The sequence below is a fragment of the Letharia columbiana genome, assembly GCF_014066305.1.
Source record: "Letharia columbiana isolate WasteWater2 chromosome Unknown Sc0000045_s0, whole genome shotgun sequence".
Lineage (NCBI taxonomy): Eukaryota > Fungi > Ascomycota > Lecanoromycetes > Lecanorales > Parmeliaceae > Letharia > Letharia columbiana.
This window is the reverse complement of record NW_023501089.1, coordinates 146,407-157,212: the sequence shown is the minus strand read 5'-3', so window position 1 is coordinate 157,212 and position 10,806 is coordinate 146,407. Positions and strand designations below refer to the sequence as shown.

Genomic DNA, 10,806 nt, shown 5'->3' with positions numbered 1-10,806 from the left:
GAGGTGCTGGAAAGCCTCAAAGGGTTTAGCACGTATCGAAGAGGATCTCCATCCGATGATCAAGGCCCGGCCCTCAAAAGGCGAGCGTCGAATAGGAATCACATGTTGCGACGAGGAATCGCCTGGGCCAGGTATAGGCGACGTTAGTCCCCGTTACTCCGGGGATCTTCCCCAGGAGCAAGATTTGTTGCATCAACTGTTCCTTTCTTGGTCGTTGCTCAATGAATCCGAGGCTATCATACGTTCGGATGCCGACGGAACGAACTACAGGTTATCCCAATGAACTCGGCAATCCTTTTAGATTACACTCGTATCAGGAATCCACAGTGATTAGATAGGTATGACGAAATCTGTGTCGAAAGATATGTGGCTTTATCGGCGTTGCGGGAGGGCTTCGCACATGGACGAAAGAGCTAAAGATAATGGCTGGTACTTGACCACCTTCTTATATATACACATCAGAGGCCATTCCGTATCTGGCGTCTACCTGAGAGCTTGATTTACATATTTTGGTACTACTGATGAGTTCATCTTTTGAGAGTGAATATTAGAACGATCAGGTAACGCTATTTGAGTGGCAGGACAGGGGGAGACAAAGCCATTGTTCATGCTCCCATTCGAAGGTGTTTCTCGATTCGTTGGACGGTGAAGAAATACTCATCATCGAATATCATCGAGTGTCGAAGAAAGAGCAGCGGATGGCCTTGACGGGAACAGCTGGCGTCGGGTGAGCGAAAGCAAGGGAAGAAAACACCAATCTCTGCTCAGATCCATTAGGAAATCCCAGATAGCCATCGAGCATTGTTACAAGTTCAGAGATCAAGGTGCGAACAGCCCTATATTCCGGGTGAACTGCAGCTCGGTCCAGAGGTTCGAGCGAGCATGTGCGGAGATCCCTAGGCGACTTGAGATCCATAAATGCAAACATCTCAATGTCAATCAATTCGATATGATTTCTGACTGGCTCAGTAGACGAGTCCCTTGAGCTTTGGGTTTTGTTGCCAGACAACCATGATGTACCACTAATGGATGAGAAGGACTCAAAGCTGGTCCTGATCCGAATTTTACCTCCGGATCAGTCAACCGACAGCGAGGTACTGGAGCCAGTGAAGATGCTAGAATGACTCCCAATCGCGATTACTCTGGCTACTTACTGCCTTTGTAAGCCTGGAAAATCCCAGATTGATGATTGCAAAGTACTTGAGGTATTTTCGAGAGAATGAGGAGATTCTGTTGGAGAACATGGGAGACTTGCGCCGCAATCCAAACATGCCATTTTCCGTGATCAAGACTTGGCACGTATCTTTTGGCCAAACTAAGAAGGACCACCCCTAATCAGCTGATCCCTTCTCAGTCATGAGCGTTCTCGATCACTAAGGTCTTCCGGACTATCTCTCTTCTCGATGTGAGAAATGAAGTTGAACTTGGAGCAAGGATGTATGTTCGGCTCGTTGACTTGTCGTTGCTCAACCCCGGTATCGATGGCAATACTTTTAGAATGCGTTCAACCCTTTCCCGAAATAACAAGAGCCGGTTGGTCCCAGTCGATACCAGTAAATTCATACGCAAACGAAAGCAAAGCAAAGAGACCCTTCCCCCCCTTGCAACCTGAATACTCCGAAATCCCCTCTCTGCACGACTTCTGCTCCATTACCTTCTACAAGACCCACACAGCACTCACTCTCCTCCTTCACGACCATGACCGGCTAGATCCAACCGATTCATCTTTGCCGACGCGACGCGATGCCGCGTCCTGATGCGTCGAGACCGCGAGGAAGGACCCACACGCACGCGGGTTGCGCTGGTGTTGAAGACCGAGTAGGGTAATCTAGGGCGGTGTGATTTAATCATATGCCCCCCCACGCAAGGGTGCTTGGAAGGGAGGGTATGGGGACATGGATGTGAAAGAGGGTTCATTGCTTTTGAACAAGTTTCTCTTTAATTATCTAGAATCCAAGCGCCTCCTTTTTTAAGGCTGGGGCTCTTCTGTCCAAGGCTCGACGTCTGGCTCTGGCCCCAGCGGCGTGATGGCTTTTGGATTGATATCTCCGTGGCTTTTGCTATAATTTTCCTTGATGTGCTTGAAATTCGTCGTCTCTTTGACACCGGGGACATTCCAGTACATATTCTTCAGCCACCTGTTCAGTCTCGGGTACCCATGCCGTATACTCCTGACCATGAGCTTGAAATGTTGTTGGTATATCGTGTCGAATCGCACCAACGTCGTGTAGAGCTTGATGTCTATCTCTGTAGGCTGCGTCGTGCCGAGCACGTAGGAAGTGGAGGATTCTGCTGCCATTTTCTCGAGCCGGTCCAGCGTTTCGAAGACGATCCTACAGTTCTTCTCGTAATCTTCTTGCGTGTCTGCGAAGCCGGCTTTGTAGACGCCGTTATTGAGGTTGGGCATCATCCAACTATTCACTTCATCAATTATTCCTCTCAATTCCGGCGGATAGGTGTCAAGACTTCTTCTTTCGTCGCCCTCCAGCAGGTAGTCGTCAAATGCATGGTTCAGCATGCGCATTATATCCTCGCTCTCATTGTTCACAATTTGATTCGTCTTCTTGTCCCACAGTACCGGCACTGAGTACTTCCCTTTGTATTCCGAGTCCGACCTGAAGTAGACGTCATGAAGAAATTGGGAGTGGAAGAGGTGGTCGACTGTGCTGCCAGGGTATTCGTCATCTGTGGCTGGAAAGCGCCAACCGCCATTGTCTTTGGGGTATGGCTTTACAATGCTCATGGGCAACAAGTTTTGCAGCCCCTTTAACTCCCGCGCTATGATAGCTCTTTGCGCAAAGGGGCAGAAGAGGCCGACGTAGAGGTAGTAGCGGTCCGGCTCCACGGGGAAGGAAGGAGTGCCAAGCTGGTGGCGCCAGGAGCCATCTGTTGGCGGATGGTTGGGCATGATAGCCGTTGGGGAAGGGTCGTGGGAGCGCGAAGCTGGTTGGCAAAAGCTTGGACGCTGCTATGCGTGATTGCAGTAATGCTTGTATGGCGCTGCGGAAGGTGGGGCTTTCTTCACGTAGATTTAGCCTACTTCATCTCCATCTTTAGCCTCTCCACTCACGTCTCTGTATGCAGAGGGTCAAGGTGTTTGATAGCTGAAAACAGTGACGATCAAGGCAGCGGTGAGGACAAGTATGGTGTAGCGCCAGAGATACCGCAGCATTAGCTCTTGTCGTTATGGTGGTCTGGTAGGTAGACTCGTGGTTAACAGGCGATGAAGCAAGCTACGGGGGCTTGGATCCGAAGTGCCCGTCTGGTGGTCTGGTAAAGTAAAGTAGGTTGGCAATTCAATTGGATCGACAACGGGATTTGGGGGCACTGGGGGGGGGGAGGTTTTAGGGGGATGACGGCAGAATTGGCAGGGATGCCTTATCTATGCGACAAGCCACCTGCCATCAAAAGTCCCTGCATCGGCAAAGTCAATTGAGCAATCAACATGCCACCAATTGAATAGGTACTTAATTACGTAGAGCTAGATGAGATTAAAGCACTTACCAATGAAGTGAATGCAACGCTCCTACATTATTACTTCTAATTGACTCTGATCGTTCCGACTGGAAGTCGCATATTTAATTCACAAGACCATCTCATGGCCATCGAGGTCTGAGAGATTTTGCGCATGCATACAGCCACTTCGGCTCTGCACCTTGGACAGATGTGATCCATGAGATCCCTGCTGTAGCCATGCGACAGCTTGCCCGATCTTTCTTCGTCCGATTCTTATGGATTCTTGTCGATTCTTGTCACTCTTGTGCCTTGGCTTCCAAATCAAGAGGAATCAAAACGCCCGGCCATTATCTTAGATTGCTTTTTTAGTACCCTTCCATCCCAGCGCTTGCCCGAAATAGGTGCTGGCTCCAAGGGCTAGATGGAGGGACCCGCGAGCGCCGGTGGCTTGATTTCTGTCGTAGCCTGGGGAAGAGAGAAAACCAACTCGTTTTCTTAACTTACCTTTTTTTCCCTCTTCCTTTTTCCTCTTCCCCGTCTCATTGGCTTTGCTTTTTCTGTATATAGACAGACGTTGGTCCCTTTCTACTTTGATTTCTTCTCATTTACTTTTTCTGTTCTGTACCTTGATGCTATTGATCTCTTGCCACCTTTGTGCTTCCTCGGTTTGCCAATTGCCAGGGCGCAAAGGATCTCCGTTGATTGCAACCCTTGACGGAAATAAACACTCTTTCACTCTCTGACCCACATATTCCTATCATCTATCATAAGAAACAGTCACCGCCCTTACGCCTATCTATTCGGTCAGATTGCCCTTGCTTGCGGGGCCAGCAATGGGCCTCTCATAGCTCTCATACCATCCCCAGCTCACATATCTCAATTTACTTGACCACTTATCTTTTCTGCACCTTTATCTCCGACCACCACACCAATTCAACTAATTCCCCTCTACAACAACAAGCCTCGCATCCTCATAATACTTGCCTTCTTCCAACTTCACCACCTCTTCTACAACCTCCACGACTCTCCTCTCGCATATTGCCCGCTATGGCAACGACTCTACCCACCAGCTTCCCCACCCCTCGACCAGCCGATCAATTCACCACCACCCCGCCAAACTCCCAAGGGTATCAGCAATACCCACAGCAGTACCCGTCACAATTCCCTCCTCAATACCCACCTCAACCTCCACTCCAATCTCCCCTCGCCTACCCTCCTCAATATCCACCAATGGATCCAAATACCCCGCTCAACATGTCGCCTTCCTCACCTCACGCCTCTTCCCAGTTCCCACCCCTCGCAAATCGCCAACTGCGCCCTCCAAAGACCCCCATGTACGTGCCCGCCGCCCTGCGCCCAACCGAACGCCCGCCCCGCGCCTCCCCCATCACACCCCCGCGCTCCGTCCACGGCAGCACCGACAGCCTCGACGGCGCAGAATCCAGGCGGCCGGTGAGTCGGCGCAGTACCACCGACAGCCGCAAACAGGCCTCCCTCGGCCAAGTCTCCGAAGAAGCTCAATCGCCCACGACCGAGCAAGCCTTACTGACTACCGGTCTCCCCGCAGTCACAGGTCCCCCCACGCGCGGCCATTGGAAACCAGACGCCCATGCCTCGATCTGCGACGCGCCCGTCTGCCAGAAATCCTTCGGACTCTTCGAGCGACGGCATCATTGCAGGCACTGTGGGAACGTGTTTTGCGGGAAGCATTCCGTGTGGCAGATACCCCTGGACCAGGACGGGAACTATCATCCCAACGGGGGACTCTACAGGGGATGCGGACACTGTTGGGGCATGTACGCGAAGTGGAAAGAAGACAGGATCGAAGCGGCCGCGAGGGGGGAAAGTCTGGCGCCCGGCACCCCCGCGAAGGCGGTGGCTAAGGGGACGGGCAAGGGTGCGGACGACAAGAGAGGCAGCGTCGCGGCGAGCCTGACGAGGGAATGGAACTGGAGCACCTTCTGAGGGACCGACATCACCCAACGCCATCTGCCATTTGTCCCGCTTAGCTCGCAACAGCTTCGCTCCTCTAGGATCGAGCGTATCACTGGACGCCTCCGCACCGCGGCCCCGCATTCGCCAATCTCAAACGGAGTCGCCAACAGACCGTCTCCATTTCCCTCGCGACCCCACACGCAAACTCCCACCCCACGCCTCCGTCACGACATGTTCCAAGACCTCTTCGCCCTCCTCGCTCCAACAACCCCACACCACGCTCCAACAACTCCCAGCTCCCACCACCAGCATACGACACCCTCCCCTTCTCTCCGTCCCTCATCCTATCAACCTCAACATCAACATCAACATCAACATCATCCACATCCACATCCCCATTCAGCACGGCGCACGGGCATATACACATATACATCCAATAGATTCCGATCGATCGATCGATCGCTTGATACCCCCAATACCCCGCTCGCTTTCGGGCTCGTTTTATAATGGAAGGAAAGGTCGGGAACGGGCGTTTGTGTTTGGGTTGGTTGGTTTTATCCGTCTCGTTTTTTGCGTCGCCTGCGGGCTGTGCGGGTGTGTGTGTATCTAGCTTTCGTGCTGTTCGGGCGTGTGTATCTAGCTTTCGTGCTGTTCGGGTGTGTGTATCTAGCTCGTGCTGTTCGCGTTTGCGTATCTAGTTTTAGTTCGGGGCGGGTGACATCAAAGGGCGTTGTAATCGTGTCACCTATTTTTTAGGCTTTGCGCAACTGATTTGTGAGATTCTCATCTCGCGCTGTGTTACAACATGTTTGAAATTGCACGTCGATGGCAGCCAATGGTAAAAAGAAGATGAACGTGGGAGCGAAAAGTAGAAGACACGATGGCAATGCGGACTGTGACTGGTACCGATACTCTCACAAGATACACAACATAGCTATTCATTGTTCTCAGTATGTAGAGTCTACCTCATGCACTAGGTACCCGTATAGCTGCAGCGCCAGTGCTGAATCCCTCATGTTCTAATCCTCATACATTATATTTTCGTGACGGCGCAAAACAAAGCAGTAGCGTCCAGGGGGTATATGAATGCCGAACAGTCCCCGGAACGCCAGAAGATCCTTCAAAGTATTAGGTTGCCTCCAGAGGCGTCGTTGTATATAGCAGTCGTCAAGTATAAGGGCGGTGAATGGGAGGTTGTGGTGGTGGTGGTATGGAGGGCGTTTAGATGATCACTTTGCCGAGATAGCCCAAATCATCGACGAGTTCTCCGAGAGCGGTCATGCGGTGTTCGGACCCGTCATTCCACGAGTGGACGAGATCCTGCTCGCCGCTCTGGTGAGTGAAGGGTGAAGCACCGGCTGTCTTCGCGAATGTGCTGCTGGGAAGCTTCCGGATCGTGAGTACGGAGGCGTGGTCGTGATCGGGAAGACTGTAGCCTTGGAAGCCACCCAGTGTGGCATGTGAGTCCTGCCTGTGGTCTCCCTGCGGCCGCAGTAGGTGTGGCGGCGCTGGTCTAGAAGAGGGTCTGGCCAACAGGAGATCAAGATCGCTGCTGGTTCTCCTGCCCGTTTGCGTGAGAGATTCTGAATCGCGTAGTGGCGGTAGAAAATCGTCTCCAAACTCACTCGTATCAGGAGTTTCGGGCTGAGAGAGATGGCAAGGGGACGTAGGCCCTGAGTGAGTCGAGTTGGAAGCAAGGCAGGGAGAGAAGTTGGCGCTGGTGGCATAAGATGCTAAGGATTCCGCATAGCCATACTTGGGAGAGTGAAAATCAAGCTCAAGCGATCCGAGTGTCTCTATTGGCGGGACTGCGTTTGAAATAGTGATTTGTTCGTCAAGTGGCATCTTGGTGGGGGCTGCGAGTGTCTCTTGTGCATCTGGCACAAGATTGAGTCGGCCAAGATGATCACTCAGCACCGTGTCATCCTCTTTCTCAACCACAATCGGCGCAAAGTACGAAAGCGTGTCTCTGAGCTGCTCAAGCGGGGTGTAATAGGTTGATAAGAATGAAGTCTCCGAGTTTCGAATTGAGGACGTTGCGTGCCTATCCTCGAGCCCGAGCGCTCTCTCATTCGGAGGAGCCGACTGGCTATGGCCCCTGGATGGAAGCAGCTCCAAAGGACGGACATTGTCTTTTGGTACTGTGAGATTGATCAAGAGGGCCGTAGGCGCTCGATCCGTGGTGTCCGCTGTGGAAGGTAGTCGAATTGGCGTTTCAAACCCATCTCGAATCCTCGTAGGCGGCAGGCTAGGTGTGCGATCAGGTAGCTCCGCCACTTTCGGGACAAAGTTCGGCGCGTCCTGCTTTGCCGGTTGGCCAGCTCGAGAGAAGACCTTGCGTGGCCATACTAGGTTTGATTTTGTGTTTGAACCCGCAGATCTCGTTTGTCGCATCCGGTGGAAGACCGAGAGCAGAGAACGCTGACTTTCCAGGTTTAGGACGTCGTGGGTCGTCTTTGAGGTTTGCGGCACTACGTCTGCCATGGCTGAGTCATTGCGAGGTGCTCGAAACATCGGTCTGGTCGTCGCAGGGAGGGGAGGCTTGCGCGCATGGACGGCTGAGGTGGTAGTAGCGCGGCGAACACCTGGGGGGAGGTACTTGTCTTTCGGATCCAAGGTGAAGACCGCGGAGTCAAGAGAGCTCGATGAGACGTTGCGGCTTCCTCCGAAGATCACTTTCCCTTGGACTGGGACATTTAACACGTTGACCATCTGGCCTGGGAGGAGAGGGCATAGACTCGTCGAAGGTTCCGCAGGATCATGGTAGTCAATATCACCATCAATGACGTACTGTACAGCCAGTCAGCTAGAGTAGTGATCAGTGAGTTTAGTGCACCGATTGTGGTCTTACATAGTACCAGTAAGTGCCTCCCATCTTCAAGCCTCCATCACGACTGGTAGATGAGTGCAGGGTGTCGCCATCGCAGGTGATGTTTTCGAAGGTGTGGCATCCTCGCCATTGACCTGGCCCTGTCTTGCGGTCCCTCTTCAGCTGATATGGTTTCGTGAAATTGTCCCAAGATCCCAAGATCTCGACGGAGAAGGCCGTTGTCGGTACTTGGCTGTCTAGCGTTGAGCTTCCGCATCATGAAGTGGAAGGGATTGCGGGGGGGCTTACAGCATGAAAGTGATGAGTGTAGTGGAGGCCATGACGGCTAGAGAGAGTAACAGAGGGAGAAAGGAGACATGAATGTGTGAGGAAGATATAAATTAAATCCGAGGATAAGAAGTATAGGACCAGCCTGAAGAATGTGAAGAGCGAGTAAAGGCCGTTGAGGGAAAAAGGGAAAAAGGGAAAAAGTTGCTCAAATCTAAAGTATAGCGGAGTTGAGTGGTGGCGTTCAAAAGAAAGGGAAAGCGCGATCTGATCTTACTTACAAGCTTTTTCCTTTGTCGACGCTTCCTTATTTCTAATTCTCCACATCCACCACCATGCGCGATCTAGTGCCAGACACCACGCACTGTGATGCCTCTCGAATCAATGCAAACGTGAAAGACGCTGCCGCCCTTCTTTTGTGGGGCTCCAATTGCCAATTGTTTCTTAGCACGATAATGCTTGGGGCAAGTCGGCCGACGATAATGTTAATCTCAGTACGAGATTCCCCGATCACCTTGAAGCAGATAGCCGCGCAGAGAGTTCAAGATCATCAAGATGCTCCCAAAATCGTCATTCAACCTCCGGGTTCTTGCAGCAATGATTCCTCGGTGGACAGTCCAAAAAGTGAGCAATTACCGATTGGACGAGTCCCTGGCAGTCGCTGCGGGGTTGGAGCCGGTGCTGGAGCTGGAGATCTTTGGGAAGAGCAATTAGTGGGTTCCCAAACCCCAGAGGACCCAGAGGACACAAACCCAGATGTTTATATATTCGGAAGATTGAAATGGGGGTGGGAGAAGAGATGCTGGGAGCGATGGGGTTTGCGCGCATCTTATGCTTGAGCACCCAGCTTTTTGGGTCAGCCACTGAGGGTCTGGGAGAAAGAAAGAGAGCAAAAGAAGGCCAGGAGCTTGACCAGGAAGGTGAAAAGCGGCGCGCTAGGAGCAAATTAATGGGGGCAAATGAATTTCCATTCACGGCGAATCCATTTCCATCTTGAAGCCTAATTGGACCTTCTCCCTCATCACAAAGTCATTCTTGCAATAAACGAATCTCCCCAGACCGAGCAACACCGTTTGTTTCCGCGCCACCCAAAAAGAAGTCGCCACCTTCGCCCCTGCGAATTCATCGGATTTTGGCAAAAAGGCGCATTGCATTGCATTGCATTGCATTATTCATTATTGCATGAGGTTGACTGTGCATGCATGCTGCATGAACGCCAAGACCCGCCAACGCGTGGGAAAGTGGGAGGTTGGGGGATCGCGCGCATCCCTGCCCCTCACCCAACTTCGACCGCTCCCGGGCATCTTCCTAAATCTGGCCAGTCAGGCACTTAAGGGTACAGCGCAATCTCAGCCCAAAGCCTGTTTATTGTTTATTGCGAGACTGTGATCGCCGCATCTGTTGCGGCGTTGAGGCGCATTCCATCGATCCGATCGTCAGGTGCTGCTCATAGAGGAAATCTCGGTATCTTGGTATTTGGCCTGGCACAGCGGCTGCTTTGAACATGGAGAGACAGAGCTAGGGTGCTGAGCAGACTTCTTTACCCAATGAAGAGACCCAGTGGTCAACTTCAGGACGCCCTTCACTCTCGCGAACGGTTCTCTTCAGGCTCATCTCGAGAGAGGATTCTTCGATCAGTACGCAAATCGAATGTAACGTTTCTCGCCACACTCCGGTGTGCGAATAGCGGCCGACCTGGCAATAGGCCTCCGGCTCAGAAGTGACTTGATCCTGTCCTTAGCAAACCACCATCGATATCTTTGCAGAGCAGCCATGACAAGGACGGACACCCCACCCAGAATTTCTCCCTGAACCGACTGAGATGAAAGTTCTTTGGTAATCCTGGTGCTGGTACGCAAGGGGATCCAATGGGAATCCAACGGGGACGGTAGTCCCTTATCTGATGAGGCTGCGAATGCTTTTGTTCCTCGTGACCTAGTGCATGTCTTGGACACGTTGAAGAGAGGTTGAAACAGAGACTTTGTCAAACGATGCGGCTTTTCCCTTGCAGGCGTAGCGTTGTTCCGTATGCACTCTCCTGCATATGTGTCTCGTGAAAATCCTGATTCTCGATTCTTACTTCACCGTCCGCAAAATTCCCATGAGAACGTCCAGTAGTTGTACGAAGCTCTACTGTCAGTCTCTCATTCGCTTACCTCATCCTGTTGAACGCCGTTGCAAATTGAACGCTACAGCGCTCAGACCTGCCATGGCCCACAAATTCTACTGCATCCCCACCCTTGGCTCACCCAGACGAGCTCAAGCAACAGATCCTCGGCTACCTCTCATACGGACCGGAACCGGCTCCCGCGAATCTC

At 52.1% G+C, this 10,806-nt stretch overlaps 3 protein-coding genes across 3 annotated transcripts; 1 reads left to right on the top strand and 2 right to left on the bottom strand.

Moving 5' to 3' along the window:
* Positions 1-1,969: 1,969 nt before the first annotated feature.
* On the bottom strand, positions 1,970-2,908 carry HO173_010036 (uncharacterized protein; the record flags this gene model as incomplete). Its single annotated transcript, XM_037311922.1, has 1 exon — positions 1,970-2,908. The coding sequence occupies one exon, from the start codon at positions 2,906-2,908 to the stop codon at positions 1,970-1,972; it is 939 nt and encodes a 312-aa protein (XP_037161166.1).
* Positions 2,909-3,598: 690 nt separating this feature from the next.
* Positions 3,599-5,421, top strand: HO173_010035 (uncharacterized protein; the record flags this gene model as incomplete). The annotated part of the gene is made up of 2 exons (XM_037311921.1): positions 3,599-3,610; positions 4,744-5,421. The coding sequence occupies 2 exons, from the start codon at positions 3,599-3,601 to the stop codon at positions 5,419-5,421; spliced, it is 690 nt and encodes a 229-aa protein (XP_037161165.1).
* Positions 5,422-6,612: 1,191 nt separating this feature from the next.
* Positions 6,613-8,541, bottom strand: HO173_010034 (uncharacterized protein; the record flags this gene model as incomplete). The annotated part of the gene is made up of 3 exons (XM_037311920.1): positions 6,613-8,181; positions 8,243-8,453; positions 8,510-8,541. 3 exons carry the CDS (start codon positions 8,539-8,541, stop codon positions 6,613-6,615), a joined length of 1,812 nt encoding a protein of 603 aa, XP_037161164.1.
* Between the last annotated feature and the right edge of the window lie 2,265 nt (positions 8,542-10,806).